General features: G+C 38.8%; 4 protein-coding genes across 8 annotated transcripts in view; 3 read left to right on the forward strand and 1 right to left on the reverse strand.

Annotated features, from left to right (window-relative positions):
• Positions 1–291, forward strand: part of LOC120481870 (uncharacterized) — a 3,400-nt gene extending 3,109 nt beyond the window's left edge. Inside the window, exon 2 of the mRNA XM_039675727.2 lies at positions 1–291. This exon is cut by the window's left edge and continues 1,202 nt beyond it. The gene's annotated coding sequence lies outside the window, so the exon portion shown is untranslated.
• nf1b (neurofibromin 1b) overlaps positions 1–23,243 on the reverse strand; it is a 75,036-nt gene that overhangs the window by 25,076 nt on the left and 26,717 nt on the right. For 2 of the 3 annotated variants that reach the window (XM_089126436.1, XM_089126438.1), the window contains exons 29-35: positions 21,013–21,148; positions 19,410–19,472; positions 18,596–18,754; positions 17,520–17,617; positions 17,299–17,445; positions 16,751–16,897; positions 15,588–15,698 (exon numbers count right to left, since the gene is read on the reverse strand). In XM_089126436.1, coding sequence (XP_088982562.1) covers positions 15,588–15,698; positions 16,751–16,897; positions 17,299–17,445; positions 17,520–17,617; positions 18,596–18,754; positions 19,410–19,472; positions 21,013–21,148 — 861 coding nt within the window. The remainder of the gene's footprint in view (positions 1–15,587; positions 15,699–16,750; positions 16,898–17,298; positions 17,446–17,519; positions 17,618–18,595; positions 18,755–19,409; positions 19,473–21,012; positions 21,149–23,243) is intronic. The other variant, XM_089126437.1, reaches the window with a different exon arrangement.
• Positions 1,950–7,340, forward strand: LOC120481858 (uncharacterized). The gene has a single exon (XM_089126398.1). The coding sequence runs from the start codon at positions 1,958–1,960 to the stop codon at positions 6,488–6,490; it is 4,533 nt and encodes a 1,510-aa protein (XP_088982524.1). The 5' UTR covers positions 1,950–1,957; the 3' UTR covers positions 6,491–7,340.
• On the forward strand, positions 9,204–14,632 carry LOC120481866 (oligodendrocyte-myelin glycoprotein). Of its 3 annotated transcripts, none has more exons than XM_089126441.1 (3): positions 9,204–9,401; positions 11,128–12,345; positions 14,565–14,632. In XM_089126441.1, exons 1-2 carry the CDS (start codon positions 9,388–9,390, stop codon positions 12,305–12,307), a joined length of 1,194 nt encoding a protein of 397 aa, XP_088982567.1. In that variant the 5' UTR covers positions 9,204–9,387; the 3' UTR covers positions 12,308–12,345; positions 14,565–14,632. The 3 variants fall into 3 exon arrangements, with proteins under 3 accessions (XP_088982567.1, XP_088982568.1, XP_039531658.2); XM_089126442.1 differs by lacking the exon at positions 14,565–14,632 and adding an exon at positions 14,510–14,556; XM_039675724.2 differs by lacking the exon at positions 14,565–14,632 and having other exon boundaries at positions 11,128–13,180.

The raw sequence follows: 23,243 nt of genomic DNA on the forward strand, positions 1-23,243 counted from the left end.
TTTCAAAGTGAACTATCCCTTTAAACTGGTGTCACACAACTCCCCCTGCTGGCAGTCAACGTCTGCATCTGCTTCATCTTTAACTGTTATCTTCTGCATAAGACGACTCAAGGTGGTGGTCTGAAATCTGAAAGTGAAATTACATTACATTTCATTTAATATTCAACAATTATATTGATCTGCCTGGATTGACACCATTATATGAGAACTGAACTGAGCTGGGCGATGACATCACGGTTTTCTCCAGAGCGGCTATCCTAAATTAACTAAATTAATCTTTTTTTCTTTTTTTTTTTTTTTTACAACAAAAATGAAACATCAGCTTGACCGTGACGCTATTTTCTTCTGGAAACAGACTTTGTTGCATTTTTTCCTGTTTGAAACAATCTGTATTGTAAAAAGCGCTATATAAATATTTGTGACTTGACGGTTTAAAATTACATAAAAATGACTAAATGTCAGCACTGAAAATACAGCAAATAAGCCTTTGTAAACTCTCAACATTGTATGAATATGCATGTTTCAACAGCCAAAAGCATTTATGTCGTCTGCGTTTTAAATAATGTCTGTATTTTTATATTCTGCCAAAAAATTGTTTTCTTAATAAGTCTAAACATCCTTACATTAGATATTTATACGAAAATTGTATTATTCCTAATTAAAGCTATATTCTCTGAAATCAGTCAGATTTTTGCTTCTCGAGTAAACATCATGTTTTAAAGATGTTGAGACATTTTGTGTGGATAAAACAAACAAAAAATATTTAAAAATTGACTGCAGTTTTGTTTTTGAATAAAAGTAGGTTTTTTGTCTTTAATGCAACCCTGGGAACTGGTGTTTCTCCTCTGAATCAACATTTTGGTAACATTAAGATTGATTAAATTCACACCATTACATTTTGCAGCATCACAGGACCGTGAGAAAATACATCATCTTACAGTCACACCAGATATTTCTGCTGTTCATTCACACTCAGCGTGTCATCACGTGATCTAGTGGTATATATTCTCAGTCTGTTATACATAGAAAAACAGAAACCCATCCAGGACAGTTGATGAATGGATCGCCTCCTCTAACTTGTGCTGGTAGACACAAGAACAGCCTTAAAATGGTAAGAAACATTTTGTCAGAGAAACTTTAATATTTGAGAGTAATTTGTCCAAAAAAAAGAAAAAAGATAAGAGATAAGAAAACGTAAGCAGCATTGAAGTCAACATACCGTTAAGTAGTATTAAAATAATAATAATAATAATAATAATAATAACTTTAATGACGAGAAAAATAAATCAATACTTTACAAGTATAATGCAAGGAGTTTAACAGTTCTTCACTGAAGTATTTGCAATATTGATGATGTTTAAAAAAAAATTATGATAATAATTATAAAGGTTGCACTTTATTTTACAGTCCCGTTCCCCATGTAGATACTATGTATTTATTATAGTAATTGCAATAACTGAGTTAACCCATGTAGTTACCTTATATTTCTCAGTACTTTCTTAATAATAGGTAATTTCCATGTACAAGCAAGTGCCCATACTGTAAAATAAAGTGCAACCATTATAAAATGTATATATATATATATATATATATATATACATAAAACAGTAATAATTAAACTGAAGCACAGTAGTTTAAACTTAGGACAAAGTTATTGTATACGTACTGTATTACAGGGATAATCTCCCAAAGAAACAAAATTTTATTTTATCTAAAAAATAATTAAATCTTTTACAACTTTCTCTCTAAAACTAAAGTGATAAAATATCAAATATTTGCAATCACTGAGCTTACACACACACTCAGTAGTAATTAAACTAAAGCAAAGTTGTTGGTTGTGTGAATGGACAATGTTATAGTGTATCTACTGTATTACAGGGACAATCTCCCAAATATCTAAGATATAATGTGTTTTACAACTGTTTTCTTTCTCTACAGTGATAAAATATCATTTAACATGGACCTACTAAGACGTTATTTGTTCATTTTTCTGTTACCTGCCATTTTGCTGTCATTAAGCATCTCTTCGACCACAACCTCCGACCACACGAACGAGTGGAAGGGTGGAGACGGTGTGAAGGGGTCACGAGTGCGAAGGCAGAACTTACACCCACCAGATGCATTACGTTTACCAGAAAAGGCTTATGCTCTGTATGTTTTATGGAGACTTTTGAATGAAGTTTCCAACGATACAAACCCCATCAGACCATCAACAATGACACCGGACAAACTGGAATCTAGGACATCAGAAGGGCCAAAGAACACGGAGATCGTCTTCAAAGCAGAGGATGAACCATCTTCAGCTCCCACACAGGAACAAAACACTCACTCCACTGGGATTACAGTTATGGCATCTTTCCCCACCGACCCATCATTATCAGATTTACAGAAAACAACTCAATCAGGAGATTCACAACAAGACAAACAATCACCTCAACGACTCCAGACAACACAAAAAATACCAGAACCCAGTCAAGTCACGGAGCAACACATCCCTGATTACACAACATTACCAATCAAAATCTCCTCTAAAGCAGCGGAGGAATCTTTTTCAACTATCATTCATGAACGAATCGGCCATTTCACTGGTATTACTGATACTAAGGACTCTAGAGCCATGGGATCTCTCCCAACACACTCACAGAAAACAACCCAATCAGGAGATTCCCAACTAGTTGAACAATTAACAATCTCTAAACAGAAAATGACTGAACCCAGTCAAGTCACGGAGGAACACATCCCTGATTACACAACATTCACAATCAAAATCTCCTCTAAAGCAGCGGAGGAATCTTCTTCAACTATCATTCATGAACGAATCGGCCATTTGACTGGTATTACTGATACTAAAGACTCTACAGCCATGGGATCTCTCCCAACACACTCACAGAAAACAACCCAATCAGGAGATTCCCAACTAGTTGAACAATTAACAATCTCGACTGAACCCAGTCAAGTCACGGAGCAACACATCCCTGATCACACAACATTAGCAATCAAAATCTCCTCCAAAGCAGCGAAGGAACTCTCTCCAACTACCATACATGACCAAAATGCAGGTTTTACTGATTTAACTGGTACACCTGATTCTCCAGCTATAACGTCTTTCCCGACTGAACTGACACCACAAGATTCGCAAAATAACTCTCAGTCAGGAGCACCACAACTATTCACTCAACAATCAACTCAACATCTCCAGCAATCCAAGCAGGAAATCTCTGAACCCAGTCAAGAGCAACACATCCCTGATTACACAACATTAGCAATCAAAACCTCCTCTAAAGCAGCGGAGGAATCTTCTTCAACTATCATTCATGAACGAATCGGCCATTTCACTGGTATTACGGATACAAAGGACTCAACAGCCATGGCATCTTTAACACACTCACAGAAAACAACCCAATCAGGAGATTCCCAACTAGTTGAACAATTAACAATCTCTAAACAGAAAATGACTGAACCCAGTCAAGTCACGGAGCAACACATCCCTGATTACACAACATTCACAAACAAAATCTCCTCTAAAGTAGTGAAGGAACTCTTTCCAACTACCACACATGACCAAATTGAAGGTTTTACTGATCTGACTGGTAAAACTGATTCTCCAGCTAGAACGTCTTTCCACACTGATCGGCCATCACAAAGAAAACAATCAACACAGCATTTCCAGAGACCCAAATTTCCACTGATATCCACAGAATACAGAAATAAAAAGGAAACTCCACTAGAGACCACCATAAACTCACACATCACAAACCATGGCATGCTTGCCTCAACAACATCTCCCATGGGATCTTTAACACACTCACCAGATTTACAGAAAACAACCCAATCAGGAGATTCCCAACTAGTTGAACAATTAACAATCTCTAAACAGAAAATGACTGAACCCAGTCAAGTCACGGAGCAACACATCCCTGATCCCACAACATTACCAATCAAAATCTCCTCTAAAGCAGCGGAGGAATCTTCTTCAACTATCATTCATGAACGAATCGGCCATTTCACTGGTATTACGGATACAAAGGACTCTACAGCCATGGCATCTTTAACACACTCACCGAAAACAACCCAATCAGGAGATTTCCAACTAGTTGAACAATTAACAATCTCGACTGAACCCAGTCAAGTCACGGAGCAACACATCCCTGATTACACAACATTTACAAACAAAATCTCCTCCAAAGCAGTGAAGGAACTCTCTCCAACTACCATACATGACCAAATTGCAGGTTTTACTGATATGACTGGTACACCTGAATCTCCAACAATAACGTCTTTCCCGACTGAACTGCCACCACAAGAGCCACAAAATAACTCTCAGTCAGGGGCACCACAACTATTCACTCAACAATCAACTCAACATCTCCAGCAATCCAAGCAGGAAATCTCTGAACCCAGTCAAGAGCAACACATCCCTGATTACACAACATTAGCAATCAAAATCTCCTCTAAAGCAGCGGAGGAATCTTCTTCAACTATCATTCATGAACGAATCGGCCATTTCACTGGTATTACTGATACAAAGGACTCTACAGCCATGGGATCTTTAACACACTCACCAGACTCACAGAAAACCCAATTAGGAGATTCCCAACTAATTGAACAAATAACAATCTCTAAACAGAAAATGACTGAACCCAGTCAAGAGCAACACATCCCTGATTACACAACATTAACAATCAAAATCTCCTCTAAAGCAGTGGAGGAATCTTCTTCAACCATCATTCATGAACGAATCGGCCATTTCACTGATATTACTGATACTAAGGACTCTACAGCCATGGCATCTTTAACACACTCACCGAAAACAACCCAATCAGGAGATTCCCAACTAGTTGAACAATTAACAATCTCGACTGAACCCAGTCAAGTCACGGAGCAACACATCCCTGATTACACAACATTTACAAACAAAATCTCCTCTAAAGCAGTGAAGGAACTCTCTCCAACTACCATACATGAACGAATTGAAGGTTTTACTGATATGACTGGTACACCTGATTCTCCATCTATAACGTCTTTCCCGACTGAACTGACACCACAAGAGCCACAAAATAACTCTCAGTCAGGAGCACCACAACTATTCACTCAACAATCAACTCAACATCTCAAGCAATCCAAGCAGGAAATCTCTGAACCCAGTCAAGAGGAACACATCCCTGATCCCACAACATTTCCAATCAAAATCTCCTCTAAAGCAGCGGAGGAATCTTCTTCAACTATCATTCATGAACAAATTGGCCATTTCACTGGTATTACGGATACAAAGGACTCTACAGCCATGGCATCTTTAACACACTCACAGAAAACAACCCAATCAGGAGATTCCCAACTAGTTGAACAAATAACAAACTCTAAACAGAAAATGACTGAACCTTCATTCACATTGAAGCAACAAATCCAAGACTCTACTTCACTTCTCACAGTAGAAAGCCCCATTTCACATATCAATGGGTTCACGGCAGATCCAGAACCTCACAAACCCACACCAGCAGAAGAGCCAACAAATCAACACACTCAACAAAATGCAATCAATACCGCAAAATCTTCAAGAGACAGTTTAATGCAACACTTCATGACAACTCGCATATTAACAAAAGGTTCATCCGCAAGCAGAAAAACCGATTCCACATCACACCATTTAGTTGACTCGAGAGAACCAGGGGACACATCATCTGCTGCAACATTCAGAACCAATCAGATTAATCCAAAAACACAATCACAGAGCATAACTAACAAATATCCCATCTTTGGCACAATGCTATCCCATACATCAACTCAAGCTCCCAAAGATAGAGTCCGATCGTCTCAAACTATTCCAGTCTTCACTGTGACAATCGCTCCAAATCCAAAACCTTCAGAAAACCATATTCTTACAACATCAGTTGGATTTCTGACATTAAAAACCCAGGAAATTCCATCCTGGATATCAACAAAACGGTCCAATGTACAGCCCACTGAAACAACACGGCCTCGATCGGGCTTGACGAATCAAGAACCTACAGCAGATACAGTGGCAAAGGAAAATCACGCCAAGCAAACAAAATCAAAACCAACGCAAAGCACAATTGGACGCAAACTGAGTAAGACGACTCGTAAGATGATGTCAAAAACACAAAAGGTCTCAAATTTCAAGAAATTTATCACTCCGACACACAAATTAGCTGATACTGCAATAATACATGACAAGCAAACCCACAGAGGAATGTTTGGATTACTCTTCACTCTTGGGTGCCTCATCCTGCTGATAATTGTAATCTTGCTTCGGGTCGTATGGAAAATATGGCAGACCCGGCATTGGAGGAACAACAACATGTGGGTGGCGGGTCACCCTCTACTGTGTGGAACATATCATTCAGTCTGGCAGACCAGCAGTCTAAACACTGCAATAGAGATGCCGAAAGGGAAAACCCAAAAGAATAAGCAGGAAAATAGGGATGTTTATGAGAGCATCGCCCTCAAGCAACAACACAAAGACCTTTATTAGCCCTCAAACCGTATAATCCTGTAATTGTGGGCACAGGGGACTCAGGTGTGACCCTAATGTTATAGCACTGTCTTTGATAAAGTTTTGTCTATCCATTTATGGTGTTATTTTTTATTTTGTGGGTATTTTTGAATTTATTTACTTCAAAAAGTACCATGTAAATTTTTCTTATTTTTATGTTTTATTTTTTTAACTATATTAAATTATTCCAATAAGTTCTTACAGCTAAAACCTAAAGATGAAGTGACTTTGCGGTCACCTGGTGTCTTATTTTGGCTTATTTTAGAATGCTCTAAATTACAGTTTTTCCCATTCATTTCTATGGGTGCCCATTTTTGACCCAAATACCAAGTAAAAAAAAATTGACCCAAGTAAAAAGAAATGTGCGTGTTCAGGAGGCAAACTTAGGAAAAGTAGCCAAGTCTTGTACCGCTCCGATCAAGGGAAGTATTTTTTAAAAATAAATCAAAACTATTTTGCCCACATTTGTCCAGAATACGGTTTAAGGGTTAAACACAAGGATGCCAGCAAACACAAGGCACACTCTCGAATACTTACCCTCGACTTTTTTAATTAAACAAATTCTGATTTAACAAATTCTACTTGCAGACAACACCATCGTGTCCCGCACATGCAAACACTTCACTTTACATGACTTGAATGAACAAATGAGAGATATTACATTATTTAGAGATTGTGTGGTTTTACTTTAAAAAGGTTATTTCAGTTTTCTTCACCTGTATTTTAAGTAGCAATAACCTGTTTTTTTTAAATAAACAAAAAAATATATAAATAAACAATGGAAAGTTGATTACATGTAAAAAAGATTAAACTTCATGTGGCGATAACAATCTTCTCTAGTCTCCGGGTGGCTTTCTTTAACATCCAAATCTGCCTGACTAACATACAAAACAGCAACAACATTGAGCTCCACTAAAACAGAATTAGATGAACAAATCATTAAACTGAGGGAAAGAATCCAGACAGCACATGTAAAATTAGAGCTGAGCGCATATGCAAAACAGTTTGACGATGCCATTTCTGCATTATGCACACAAATACAACACGAATACAACAACATTCACAGCTACATTAGTAAGCAGAGGATGGGGCATTACTGGGCAGCATTAGCAGGCTTGGAAAGAATGAGGAGATTGAGGAAGAAAGAGGGAGAGAAAGATGGAGAGTGGCACTGAAAAGGTTCTGTACTAGCGCTTTTTTGTTCAAAACACACATGCACACACACACTTATCCAGCCAAAAACATGATGGTGAGGAAGTTTTAAATCAGTTACCAAAAAGCGTGCTGAGAATTGTACTAAACTTAACCAAGAACTGTTCCGGTATCAGGGTTTTAAATTATGAATTTTAGGTGGATTTGTGGTAAAAACTGGTTTAAAACTGGTGACATTTGTTGGTACAGTACTTTCAGTGAGAACTGACAGCATAATCTGATTAACCTAATGTAATATTAGATAAAATAGATATAATTTTATATATATATATATATATATATATATATATATATATATATATATATATATATATATATATATACACACATACACTCACCTAAAGGATTATTAGGAACACCTGTTCACTTTCTCATTAATGCAATTATCTAATCAACCAATCACACGGCAGTGTCTTCAATGCATTTAGGGGTGTGGTCCTGGTCAAGACAATCTCCTGAACTCCAAACTGAATGTCAGAATGGGAAAGAAAGGGGATTTAAGCAATGGTTGTTGGTGTCTGAGTGTTTGACAATCTGCTCAGTTACTGGGATTTTCACACACAACCATTTCTAGGGTTTACAAAGAATGGTGTGAAAAGGGAAAAACATCCAGTATGCAGGAAGTCCTGTGGGCAAAAATGCGAAAGGAGAACGGGCCGACTGATTCAAGCTGAAAAAACAGGTGACAATTTGCAAGAGCTCGCCAAAATTGGACAGTTGAAGACTGGAGAAATGTCGCCTGGTCTGATGAGTCTCCATTTCTGCTGAGACATTCAGATGGTAGAGTCAGAATTTGGTGTAAACAGAATGAGAACATGGATCCATCATGCCTTGTTCCCACTGTGCAGGCTGGTGGTGGTGGTGTAATGGATGTTTTCTTGGCACACTTTAGGCCCCTTAGTGCCAATTGGGCAACAGCCTACCTGAGCGTTGTTTCTGACCATGTCCATCCCTTTATGGCCACCATGTCCCCATCCTCTGATGGATACTTCCAGCAGGATAATGCACCATGAATCATTTCAGATTGGTTTCTTGAACATGTCGATGAGTTGACTGTACTAAAATGGCCGCCACAGTCACCAGATCTCGACCCAATAGAGCATCTTTGGAATGTGGTGGAACGGGAGCTTCGTGCCCACAAATCTCCATCAACTGCAAGATGCGATCCTATCAATATGGGTCAACATTTCTATTAGGCAACACAGTATTAGTATGGTGTTCCTAATACTCTTTTAGGTGGGTGTATGTTGTCCAGCACTAATATATGAACCAGGTTAAGTGTTGCTTAATGAAAAAAAGAAGAAAGCAAGCAGGAAGGAGGGGGGGGGGGGGTGCAGAAATGAAAGAAGAAAGCAGAGGAAATGGATGCTGAATGAGGGAATCCTAAAGAGGAAAGGGAGATGTCAGCACTTCCTCCCCTCGCTCCCCCCTCCTCTCTCTCTCTCTCTCTCTCTCTCTCTCTACAACATCTCCCCTCCCCGCCTCTTCCTCTCTCCTCCACTATCTTAGTGATCCCAGAAAGGGACCTATTTGGACTTTACTGCAGCACAAAGCACAGAAAGAATAGAATATAAGAGATTATAGTCGTGCTGAGACCAAGCAGAAAGAAAGAGTTGAGGGATGGAGAGACACTGAAACAGGACAGGAAAAAGGAGCACAGAGTGATGCCAAGTAGAAGGTAAGTAATTCACAATATCTCAAGAAATATTACACTCACGATCAGTTATTTCCAGGTTTTGTGGCATGACATGAACAAGCATGTAAGCACATTATATATAAATGCTGTTTTTGTCAAAGCACATGCTTAGAGAGTCGAGCAGAACTAGATCTGCAGAGACACTGCATGAAGACCTTCAGCATCTCTGCTGCATGTGAATCAGATTCATGCAACGGCTAGCCTCAAAACTGCAAACAAATAAGGCAAAACACTTCAAAAATTAAAAACCAGAGATCATAATGATAACGAATAAGACTCAAAGCCAGTCTCACGGCCATCACTAACTATAAATCAGATTCATTATCATCACTAACAATAATCAGATTAATTGATCTCACTCACATTAATCTGATTAAACAGCCTCAGCCTCGCCATCAGACTCACCAAGGTCAGACACTAACTTTCACCTACATAACAATCAGGCACAAAAATCACTGCAATTACTTATTTATAAGACTTTCTGTAATCAGACTTCAATCAGACTGTGTTAACAAATTGCACTACTCAATACAGTCAGACCCTCACATTCATCATACTTACGGTCATCAGACCCAATCAGTCATAACAAAACATCACTAAAGTCACTAACTCTCATCTGCATTAAAATGAGACCGTCTACTCTCATTACCATCAGACCTGGATTGCATTAGTCACAATCATCATTCATTTATCAGATTTCTGCATTCAAACTCATTCATACGCATCTTTACATTAATCTGAATGGAGAGCCTAAGTCCCGCCCCTCCGCTTCTGGCTCATGGGACCTAATTTCGGGAAAAAAATGTGCGGTAGTCAATGGCGAGAGACAACTTATCTTTTTATTCCGTCTGAACTGTGTCCTGAATTGGCATTAACGCGATTAATCACGAGTTAGCTATGACATTAATGCGATTAATTGCGAGTTAACTATAGCATTAATGCGATTAATCGAGAGTCAGCTATGGCGTTAATGCGAATAATCGCAAGTTAGCTATGACATTAATGTGATTAATTGCGAGTTAACTATAGCATTAACGCGATTAATCGCGAGTTTACTATGGCATTAATGCGATTAATCGAGAGTCAGCTATGGCGTTAATGCGAATAATCGCAAGTTAACTGTGACATTAATGCGATTAATCGCGAGTTAACTATGGCATTAACGCGATTAATCGCGAGTTAACCGACATCAATGCGATTAATCGCGAGTTAGCTATGGCATTAATGCGATTAATCGAGCGTTAACTATGACATTAGTGTGATTAATCGCAAGTTAACTATGGCATTAATGCGATTAATCGAGCGTTAACTATGACATTAGTGTGATTAATCGCAAGTTAACTATGGCATTAATGCGATTAATCATGAGTTAACTATGCCATTAATGTGATTAATCGCGAGTCAATTATGGCATTAATGCGATCAATCGCGAGTTAACTATGGCATTAATGTGATTAATCGTGAGTCAGCTATGCCGTTAATGTGATTAATCGCGAGTTAACTATAGCATTAATGCGATTAATCGCGAGTTTACTATGGCATTAATGCGATTAATCGAGAGTCAGCTATGGCGTTAATGCGAATAATCGCGAGTTAGCTATGACATTAATGCAATTAATCGTGATTAAGTATTTTAATCGTTTGACAGCACTACATTAGATGCATTCTGCACGCATGTAACAAACAAACCTCTTGCCGTTGTCCACAGGAACACCATGAAGATGCGCGCGAGTTCGGTGATGCCCTGCCTGCTCTTACTGTGGTTTGCGTGTACATGTGTGCATGCAGAATGTCCCGCGGCTTGCTCCTGTAGCGAGAGCCATAGGACCGTTGACTGTTCCTGGAGGGGGTTTCGGCATCTGCCGACGGGCCTGCAGAGAAACATCCAATCCCTCAACCTGACTCACAATCGGCTATCTGACCTTGACCACCACCTGAGCTCCTTCACACATCTGCGCATCCTGGACATCTCCTATAACCGTCTTCTTCATTTCCCAGCATCCCTGCCACGGGCGCTGTGGGAGATCAACATCTCGGGAAACCGCCTACGTGTACTACACAAGGATGACACGGCATTTCAGTGGAACCTCAGAGTTCTGGATCTGTCCGTCAATAAGCTGGAGCGTGTGGTCTTCATCAACAACACACTCCCCAACCTGAAGGCTCTCAACCTCAGTCATAACAAGTTCTGGACCGTGCCCACCAACATGCCCCAAAACCTGGAGGTGGTGGATCTATCCCACAACACTCTGGTCCAGATCCTGCCGGGGTCCCTGATCCGGCTACACAGGCTGGCTCAGTTCTACCTGCATGCAAATCACTTTACTATGGTCAGCGAAGGGGCATTCGAGCATCTGCAAGGTCTGAAGCTCATTACTCTCGGGGACAATCCGTGGGCTTGTGAAGAAACCGCCAACATCAGCCACCTGGTGCTGTGGACCAAACACACTTCCGCCAGAGTGTTGGGCTGCCCCTGCCACACCTGGCACACCTGCGGAGAAGCTCACATGTCCAGGCACTTTGGCACCTACACACTGTCCCCGTACGTCTTTGGAACAGAGGAGCCAAGCCATCCCTATGTACAAGCGGTCACCACACACTCCTGGACAGGGACGTCACTCCTAAACACCTGGGAAGGATCCCGAAGCACCAAGAACGACTCGACTTCTGAGGTTTCCGATTCAAAAAGTACAGAAGGCCCAATCACACCAGTCGACGAGTCCACCACCATCTCCACCACCCGCAGGACCACCACTCTCCGCACGAGGAGCGTGAAGAGACCCAATCAGAACCTCAGCAGAAACACGAGCTCGGGACGCAGTGGCGGCTCACTCTACACATCCGTCTGCTGTCTGCTGCCCCTGGTGGCCGTGACACAACGGCTCTGACGGTCACCAGAACCACACTGGACCATACTAAAAATCAGGTTGACAAACGGATATCAAACTTTTCACTTTTGTGTTCAACATATCATGAAAACTTGGTCTCAGAGTATAACCTCCATCTGGATTAGAGCCCGACCGATAAAGGATTTTGAAGGCCGATACCGATACAAATATTTTTGGGTTTTAAAATCCGATATATCGGCCGATATTTTTATTTTTTTTAAATATTGTTGGATTTCACACACGTGTAAAAGAAAAGCTAACTTTTCTGCACAAGATACGTTTGATACTTTTTGTCTATGTCTAAATGTTCGCTCCTCGCAAGTATAACTTACATTTTATAATGCAGGGACTGTAACTAGAGATATAAATACAGTAATCATTACTTTATTTAGGCAGAAAAAGTTCATTGTGGTTTCCAAGCTCATTAATGTTAACGTTAGCGGTCTTCCACTGATGATAGTGGCATTAGCTATAGCTTTATGGTTAGCTAGTCTATGATGAGCCATAATTTAGCAATAGATAACGTCATACTGCAAATTGTAAAACATACATTTTCAATATAACAGGCCAAGGAGAGATGATTGAAGCGTGTTTCGTCCGTTTTTATTTTATTTATTAAATATTCATTTATCGGCCATTATAACTGCAGATACCGATATTATGGAAAATGCCTAATATCGGACGATAATATCGGTCTGGCTCTAATCTCGATCCATGCAGGATCATAACATACATGTTTACATGGAACGGATGCGGACATGTTAATCAGATTAACTGACAGTCCAATTAGTTTAAAAACGTTTCTGTTAATTTAAATGCATGTTATTCCTACTATAAAACTAAAACCAAAATAATAAACATGAACAAAAAGCATCTTGTTCTTTGTGGGTTATATTATATTATATTTGCATGTAAAATTTCATTTAAAGGGATACTTCGCCACTGGGAAGATGAGTATGTGTATTTAAAATGGGTCATTTATGTAGAAGAAATGTGAATTTTGAGCTTTCTAGACTGAGAAAATCCAAAAAAATGTATTTTTGGCTTATGTGGATGAAAGACAACAACTACCAGAATGCACTTGCTTCGCTGCCCTAGGAGGCCACGCCTACCGGTAACAGAGCGCAGTCGTTAAACAAGTCTAGGCTACTAGTGATGAGTCTGCCCGAAAATGTGTTTGGAGATGGCCCAAAATGTCCGCGATTTGCGTTCTACAGTCGCCGTTCATTCTGTTTCCTGTGGCGAGCGGACGAGTGAGGGCCGCGGGAGAACGGCGGGATTACCCATGAGCGACACCTGTGAGACGCACCGGTCTCGTATCTCTCACGGAGGAGCGGGGATTTTCTTAGCGATGTTAAAACCCACATCAACCGATCACTTGTTTAGCGTTTACATTCAGATTCACCAATCGGAACGAATTCAGTTCGATTGAAACTAAAGCTGTGCATGTAAACAATGAAAAAGCAAAAGCTGAATCCCGGACATCGACGGGAAAAAGAGGACGGGAACCCCGACTACTCGGCTTTCTCCACAGAACAAGAGCCTGCTAGCTTAGCTTCCAAAACAAGATGGCCGACACTATGTGTTCATTCTGTGAGTGAGATCGCCCTCTATAGGCGGGTTGAGGACATGCGGGACAGACCCGACTACTGACTGGAGTCTTTAGCCTCTCAAAATTACGATTTTTGCGTCATAGGAGACAAAAAAATATTTAATCTCTCATCTCAGGGGGATATGAGGGGGGAAAGCACGGTAATTCGAAAATACTACAGGTTTCCTACTAATACAAAGATTAATGCTAATTCCTGAAGTATCCCTTTAAACAAATAAATCAGTCAGTGAAATGCCCAGAAAGCTACCTACCATGTTATAACATATAATAGACTTGATCAAGATGGTCACATGGTCACTTAAACCAGTTTGGAGAAACTACCGATCACGTTGACAGGATGACTTCACTATCGTGGCTGGAGACATTTTTGAAACTGATAAATTCAGGTTACCCAGCTATGAAGGCATTAAACTTAAAAAAAAAAAAAAAAAACAACAAAAAAACGATTTGGATAACTTGTGCAGTAAACAAGTCAGTCTTCCGTGATGTTACCATGATACTTCATCATGAAAAGCAAACAAACAATTTGTTAAACAAAAAGGAAATCTTGTGAACATGAACTTTCCATCACTGACCCTCCTTTCCCGTAGAACCATGTGACCTCTTACTCCGGTGTCATTATTAAAAGCATCTGCATCTGTCTAGGAAACACTGCACATCCCCACTCGGAGAGATATAACACGTTTATGCTGAACACTGCTGTTGCTGGTGAGTATGCGGGAACCAATTCAGCTTTAAATGATTCATTTGCAAAGTGTTGAACATTAAATTCTGAGTGATGCTTAACCTTCTATAAATATAAATGAATCTATTTTTTTTTTTTTAATCTGAAAATAACTTCATTTGATGATATTTGTGTTAAACACAACTGTGGAGTGAGTAAAAAAAAAAAAGGAAAAGTGACATGATTTTTGTGCTTTGGTGTGTTGTCCTCAGATCAGAGAAATGGCTCTAAAGGTGGACATCTGTGTGGTCCTGCTGGTTGTGATGTCTGGCTGTATGATGGTCCAAATACAGGCTACTGATCCACAGACCAACACTACTGCGTCTAACAACCCCACCGCCAACAGCACAAGCAATAGCTCTACTTCACCCACACCAGCCCCAACCAAGAATGGCAATGGCAATAACCAGAACGACGCCACTACAGCCAGTTCCTCCGGCAGCACAAATACTATTATGAACAACTTCAACAGCAACATCAACCAGTACGCTAAACAAACAACTCCTATGCCCCATGCTAGCAGTTCCTCCTCTTCCTCCATGACTTGCTTCTTCAAGCTTCTGCTGTCTGCGTTCATGGCTCTGCGCTTTCTGCCGATCATACAATGACCATCAACTTTTGTGCTTCGAAGGTAGACAATCATGTAAGATTCTTCAGAGACTTAATAGTCCGTTTCTGAAATGCTACAAAGATTTATAGATGTTGTGCAAACAGCTTTTTGCTTAAGAATATTTCCAATATTGTTACTATTCGCACCATTATTCAGCAGGCAGTCTGGGTATCTTTAATTTATTGTTGTAAAATGCTGTAATATCTTCATAGATTCCCCCTTTGTTGATTAAATGATCTATCTGTTATTACTTTATTGGTTGTTCTCTGTAGCAATAAAACTTTGAGCAAAAGAACAAGTGTTTTTCTAATTATTTTCATATGGTCAGGCTTACCTGCGAGTCACATAGTAAAACACAGGGTTTCCGTTCTTTGAGGTTCCCGCTTGGTAAAAGATGTTGAGAGTCTTTAGTGCTTTAAACTCTTCTTTCTCATGCACCTGGTGTCTAAAGACAAAGAAAAACAAATATATAAAAGGAATTTGCAAACTTGAAGGGAATCACATATCATATGAGCAACGCAATCTGACTCTTCCACCAAATTCAGTTGAAAGAAAAACAGGAAAGTAAAATGCAAAAAAGCAAAAAAGAATAAAAACAAAATATATATATATACAGTATATTATTATTTGATCTTATTTTCCAAATAAAAAAAAACACGAATAATTTCTAAAGCAAGATGAATTTACAAAGAAAAAAATATATATATATATCCTTTTTTTTTTTTTTTTTTTTAACACAGAAATTGTGTATTTTTCTTACTCTAGGGTCAAATAGTAATTTCTTGGGATTGTTCACTTTTAAATTAATTTTTGATATGTTTTAGCTTTCCTCAAGGGCATCCAAGATGTAGTTGTCTTTGTTTACTCAATATTTTCAATTTTGATATTTTTAGGTCAAACCGTTCTTGTCTGTCAGTCATATAATGCAGGTTTATGGTCACCACCTCAAAGAGCATGCACAGAGAAGTCCAAATTAAACATGATTTAATGACTCGTAAATGCAAGTACACATTGATGGCCTAAGACACGAAACGAGCGGTTTGTGAGAGAAAACGAACAGTGTTTATATCGTTTTTACCTCTTTTAACCACAGCCACGTCCAAGTGATCTGAGGGCGCGGGTGCTTTGTGGCTGTAGTTACAAGAGGTAAAACGTTTTCTCACACAAACCGCTCGTTTCGTGTCTTAGGCCATTAATCTGTACTTACATTTACGAGTCATTAAATCATGTTTAATTTTGACTTCTCTGTGCATGCTCTTTGAGGTGGTGACCATAGACCTCCATTATATGACTGACAGACAAGAATGGTTTGAAACTACTGCGGAAACAAAGACACCTACATCTTGGATGCCCTTGAGGGAAGCTAAAACATATCAAAAATTAATTTCAAAGTGAATTATATCTTTTAAAAAAAAAAGGTCTATTTTAAGAATGTTTAGATGTTTTTACAAGAAAAAAACCCCACCTTTTTTTAATGGTTTAATGTTTAATTTTTACCTTGTCATAAACTCCTCAAATTTGGAGCTGGTGAGATTCAGGCTTGACCAATGAGTGTCCGCCACAGGTTTGTGTTCTGGGGGACCCAGGTAAGCAAGCAGGGTGGCCATCTTATCGAAAGGCCTCCTTCCAACAGCTTTATGATCCCTGAAGATTAAGGAAAATGGTAGTCTGATTGGCTGAAACTTCATTGAGAATCATCAATAATTCTATTGCTTATATTACAATATTTTACAGATGGATAAATATAAGCATGACCGAAAACATACAACCTAGTCAGTCAAAATGACGGAAGATAAATATTTTTTTACAATAAATCAGCTGTTCTTTAAAGACAGCATCTTTTCAAACTAACCAGATCACAGAGAAACAAGTTGAGGGGTAAAAGTGAAATTGAAGTGAAATTTTGAAATTTGAATGAGCTAAAAAAAATTAATTCTAAAAAATGTCTAAACTTTCACAAACAAATGTCCACTTTCAATAAGAGTCTCTTGGATGTTGGCCCTATGAGCCGAATAAAAACACGCGTCACACACTGCCCTGCTCACCTGTTACTAGACAAATACTGGCCGATTTTCTCTTGGTTGTTCCACAGCAGCCTGTGCAGGGCCAAAACGTTCCCATCACTAATAAACGACAGGCTGTGGTTGAGCGAGTCACTCGCTGGGCAGTCAGAGGCGATGTCCAGGAAAAATCTAGAAGAAAACCCAAAAGTTACCCTTGCTGGTGGCAGGAATCCCATCCTGAAGCCCACCGATTGCTTTCTTACCTTCTGGCCGCATCAAAATTACTCTTCACAAAGTCATTAAAAGGCCTCATGTGCTCTTCTTTTGTGAACAAAACATGGTTGGCAATACTTTGGAGGATCTGCAGACAGGTGAAAAATGTCTTTAATAAACAGTCCAAATCTTTTTGTTTTGTCTACAACTTTCACAAGATCTTTCATCATGCTTCCATAAAAGTAAAGTACAGTTAAGGGCATGCTTTAAAGGGATAGTTCACTTTGAAATTAAATTATGTTTTAGCTTGCCTCAAGGGCATCCAAGATGTAGGTGTCTTTGTAGTTTCAGATGTAGTTTCAATTTTGATATTTTTAGGTCAAACCGTTCTTGTCTGTCAGTCATATAATGGAGGTCTATGGTCACCACCTCAAAAAGCATGCACAGAGAAGTCTAAATTAAACATGATTTAATGACTCGTAAATGTAAGTACACATTGATGGCCTAAGACACAAAATGAGCGGTTTGTGTGAGAAAACGAACAGTATTTATATCATTTTCACCTCTTCTAACCACGGCCACGTCCAAGTGATCTGAGGGAGCGCTTTGTAAAACGATATAAATACTGTTCGTTTTCTCACACAAACCGCTCGTTTCGTGTCTTTAGCCATCAATGTGTACTTACATTACGAGTCATTAAATCATGTTTAATTTAGACTTCTCTGTGCATGCTCTTTGAGGTGGTGACCATAGACCTCCATTATATGACTGACAGACAAGAACGGTTTGACCTAAAAATATCAATATCGAAACAACTGCGGAAACAAAGACACCTATAACAACTTGGATGCCCTTGAGGTAAGATAAAACATACCAAAAAATTATTTCAAAGTGAACTTTCCCTTTAAAGTCATTTAAAGGGAAACTATTATTCAACTATTTTAGGCATTATTTTAGTGGCTTTTTGCTTAAATAAACCCTGCTGATCAGTTGGCTTTCCCAATCATGGACCTAGTTTTGATGCGGTAGATCATTTCGGATGAGCAACTAAGATTATTTATTTACAGCATGGACAATTTCTTTTTTTAACTAGCATGATCTCATTCTCTATGCCAAAAACTCTCACCTTTGACATGAGTTTGAGGCCTCTTTCTATCCTGGGCGGAGGCTTTTTGTCGAGAATCCCGGCCTCATAAGGAGAGACTATAGCTGGGTTCACGAAACGCAGGAACATGGCACTACCTACAGCTCCAATACTGTTCTGAGGGAAACGCTGACTCACAACCTGAAACCAGGACACACAAACACACATAGGAACGGTTTTGTGGCTGGCGTAACACGGCACTATTTCATTTAGATAGTTATAAACCAGAACCAAAATCTCTAGTGTGATTTTAAAGTCATGGATTAGTGGAGGTCTAGTCGATCATATGATGATTTCTGATAACATGAGGTTCTGTGAGGGAACTATCTGAATGAAAAGGCACCTTTGACCTAATGATGGCGGAGGTCTTCACCGGTGAGTGACCTTTAAGAGTGTTAGGAAGAAAAAAGCAAAGCATTTTAAAATACACTACAGAGAAATGCCTTTTAACGTTTCAGGTTGAACGATCAAGCATAAAATCAAACTGGCATTCAAGAGGGGGTGGAATTTGTTAACGAATTACATTACCCACAATACTTTGCATTCAGTGACCTGGCAATTTCCAGTCCTGACGAGAGTTACGGCCCATGCAAAGATGATGTCCGGAGCTACAAAGTTTGCTGTGTGGTGTTTGTGTTGGTGCTAAGAGGAACATTCAGTGAAATCTCAGCTTGCCAAAAATCAGGAAATTAGTAGATATGATTGGATGTAATGACAGTAATGCAGGTGCACAAGAGTCTTAGATTAATGAAGTGAATCAGGACAGGAAGCAGATACATCCGCCATTCACACTTACTGCTTTCCTCACTTCCTTTCTGTCTTTGACAGATGCTTTAGACAGGAGAGAGTGACATGTAGCCTACAGGACAGAAATGAGCACAAACAAGTCACGGCACAAGCTAACACACACACGCGCACACGCGCACGCGCCCTTACTACCAGGCTCGTGTGGAATGGGCTTCTCCAACTTGAACCGCTGGCAAAGAAAAAATGTTTTTCTAATCATAATTGGACATTTAAACAAACTAGGTTTAAATAAAAAGCTTATAGTAAATAGTTGTATCTAATTTGATAATGCTGTCAGGATGCGCAGGGGTCGAGAAGTCTACGCATTTTCCCCGTAGACTTTTGGAAAAGCGCAAAAAATAAGGTCTGTGTTCAACAAAGAGTTGTGACCCTTACAAGTTAATCCAAAATGTATACATTTTGAAGCCTGTGTAAAGTTAAGAAAACCACAAGCAGGTTATAACTAGAGCCCGACCGATAAAGGATTTTGAAGGCCGATACCGATACAAATATTTGTTGTTTTTAAAATCCGATATATCGGCCGATATTTGTTTTATTTATTTTTTTATTCCGAAACGCGCAACAAAACATTAACAGATTTCCCTAACATTAGTTATTTGTAGTTATTTATGAGTTTTAACTAAAATAATATGATAACACATTTTATAAAAAAACTTGTTTCTTTTATTGTCACAACAGAACAGACTGATGATAGTGGCATTAGCTAGCTTTGTGGTTAGCTAGTCTATGATGAGCCATAATTTAGAAATAGATAACGTCATACTGCAAATTGTAAAACATAAATTTTCAATATAACAGGCCGAGGAGAGATGATGCGTCTCATTGCTGTAACTGTCACGCGCTATTAAAGAAATACTTCAGTCACATTGTCAAAAGTTAAAAGGACAGTCAGTCAACTACACTGGAACAACGTAACGTTACGTAACTATTACTAGCTAATTCCGCTTCACTCTCGGCTTATTTAACAGCAGCAAAACTGGAGATGATTAGTCACAAATTTTGTCCTGCTTATTTGTGTTAAGAGAACTGATGGGGATGATCTTTTAATTGTTATTCAAGCAATGTATGTATCGTGACCAACTCAACGAGTGTAGAGTGCCCTCTGGTGGACAAACTATACAACTCCAACACTCATGACATGGTTCAAGCGTGTTTCGTTCGTTTTCATTTTATTTTTGAAATATTCATTTATCGGCCATTATAACTGCCGATACCGATAGTTTGGAAAATGCCTAATATCGGCCGATAATATCGGTCTGGCTCTAGTTATAACTGGTGTGTTTTATGTCATACACCTTATTTCAGGCGATTTAGCAAAAACCCATTCAAAAACCCATAGACTTTAGAGCGAGGGAAGGGCTAAAATGCTAACTCACTTCCGCGTTTTGGCCTACAAAGTGACATCATAACTTCGACACTCTATTATAAGTTTTACGATAAGCAAATTTTGATTTCATGTTGACTTTAAACTGCTTACTTCGACAATCAGTCTTCACAGCAAAACTGAAGCATATTTGACATTAGTGACATCATCATACACATTAACATGGACATCCACAGGAAGTCAGTCCACAAACAGAACGCAGCCTCACCTGAAAGAGACAGTGACAGACGCTGCGGAGCTGAGGAGGGAACTCGCCCGATGAGGTGATGATGGCCTGAAAGAAGCGATCCGTCATCCGTAACAGATTGCGCTGGTTCTCCTCCAAATTCTCACCGGCCTCGAGTCTGAGGGAAGAACACAAGCGAATCATCTCCAACCAGAAGCTGAATTGACCTTATTAACTTTTTATTTTCATTTAGAATTTACTCAGCCTCGAGTTGTTCCAAACCTGTATGCTTTTTTTTTTCTTATGCTGAACACAAAGAAAGATATTTTGAGAAATAAGGGTAACCAAACTGTCTATGGGTCCACTTGGGACAACTTGAGCGCGAGTAAAATGACAGAAATTTTCATTTTTGGCAGTCAAAACATGAAAATACCAAATATGACCAAAAATTGCAAGAGGTCCTCGCTGCAGTCTGTAGCACGATGACGTAGCTGGACGGTCCAATACGTGTTTGACCCTGTAACGCGCGCATGCGCATGCGCACTAGTCAAGTCAAGTCATCTTGATTTGTAAATCGCTTTTAACAATTTAGATTGTTTCAAAGCAGCTTTAATTTAATGTAACAGATTGTTTTTGCTTTATAGCGGTTCATGAATAATGTTATTTTAAAGCTAGTTAGTTTTGATTCTGTCGAAATGATAATTTGTTATTAAATTAGGGGATGACACCGTTCTCTCTAAACAGACTTTAAACGCGATCCTGTGATAAACGCTGATGGCACATGCACATTAAGAATTCATAGGCCTAGTTAGAGAGTTGGTGAACAATCGTTGATCTTCCAAGAATACATTTAAATATGGTCACGAGCGAAGCTCTTATTTTCAGAGCTTTCAGAATAAAACTTTTTTAAAAAAAATAATTGCGACTTTTTCCTTACAATTGCGAGTATATGCTACTTTTCGCAGACTTTATTTCTCAGAATTGTGAGATATAAAGTCAGAATTGCGTGAAATAAAGCCTCAATCGCATGTTATAAAGACATAATTGCTTGAAATAAAGCCTCAATCGCATGTCATAAAGGCATAATTGCTTGAAATAAAGCCTCAATCGCATGTTATAAAGACAGAATAGGTGAAATAAAGCCTCAATCGCATGTTATAAAGACAGAATTAGGTGATAAAGCCTCAATCGCATGTTATAAAGACATAATTGCGTGAAATAAACTAAAGCCTCAATCGCATGTTATAAAGACATAATTGCGTGAAATAAACTAAAGCCTCAATCGCATTTTATAAAGACCGAATTAGGTGAAATAAAGCCTCAATCGCATGTTATAAAGACAGAATTTGGTGAAATAAAGCCTCAATCGCATGTTATAAAAGACATCATTGCTTGAAATAAGCCTCAATCGCATGTTATAAAGACATAATTGCGTGAAATAAGCCTCAATCGCATGTTATAAAGACAGAATTAGGTGAAATAAAGCCTCAATCGCTTGTTATAAAGACAGAATTGCGTGAAATAAAGTCGCAATGTGCTATAAAGTCAGAATTCTGACCTTTTTTTTCTCGCAATTCTGAATGTAGGCTATAACATAAATGCGAGTTCATTATTACAAGATTTATTTTCCCCATGCTGTTATTTTAGCATTTTCCTTACTTATTCATCAATAATTACTTATAATTATTTAACAGTATTATACTACAGTTTGAACATCATCTCAGTACAATATTGAGCTTACATATCACTTAAAACCAATGCATTCGAATTATAATCAGAGATCGGCACTGCGCATGCGTAAATGACGTCACCAAAACACACATCCATCCACTACGTATTGGACCATCCAGCTACGTCATCGTGCTACAGGCTGCAGCGAGGGGTGTCTCAAAAATTGTTCATTTCTTACATAAAAGTACACAAAAAAATCCTTAAAACTGGAGGACTGAAACAATGTCTGAAAACTAAACAACAGTGCTCACATGTATAGTCCATTACTAATACTTTCTGATTCTGATACTTGCTGTTTTTATTTTTTATTTTTTCTCCCTTGTTACTCTATTTTATTTTTATTTTCAAAAGCCTCCCGTGGACAGGTGTTGAAAATTAGCATGTATGCTATAATCACTAAAAACAAATGCACATGGCTCGTCCAATGTAATTGTATGTCCATGTCAAATAAAGATATAAATAAATAAAATAAAATCAAACTAACAGATTAAAATATAGCATACAATATGCATAATTATTAATATGCTTAAGGCGAGACACGG

This window comes from Pimephales promelas, chromosome 23, assembly GCF_988280905.1.
Source record: "Pimephales promelas chromosome 23, fPimPro1.hap1.1, whole genome shotgun sequence".
Lineage (NCBI taxonomy): Eukaryota > Metazoa > Chordata > Actinopteri > Cypriniformes > Leuciscidae > Pimephales > Pimephales promelas.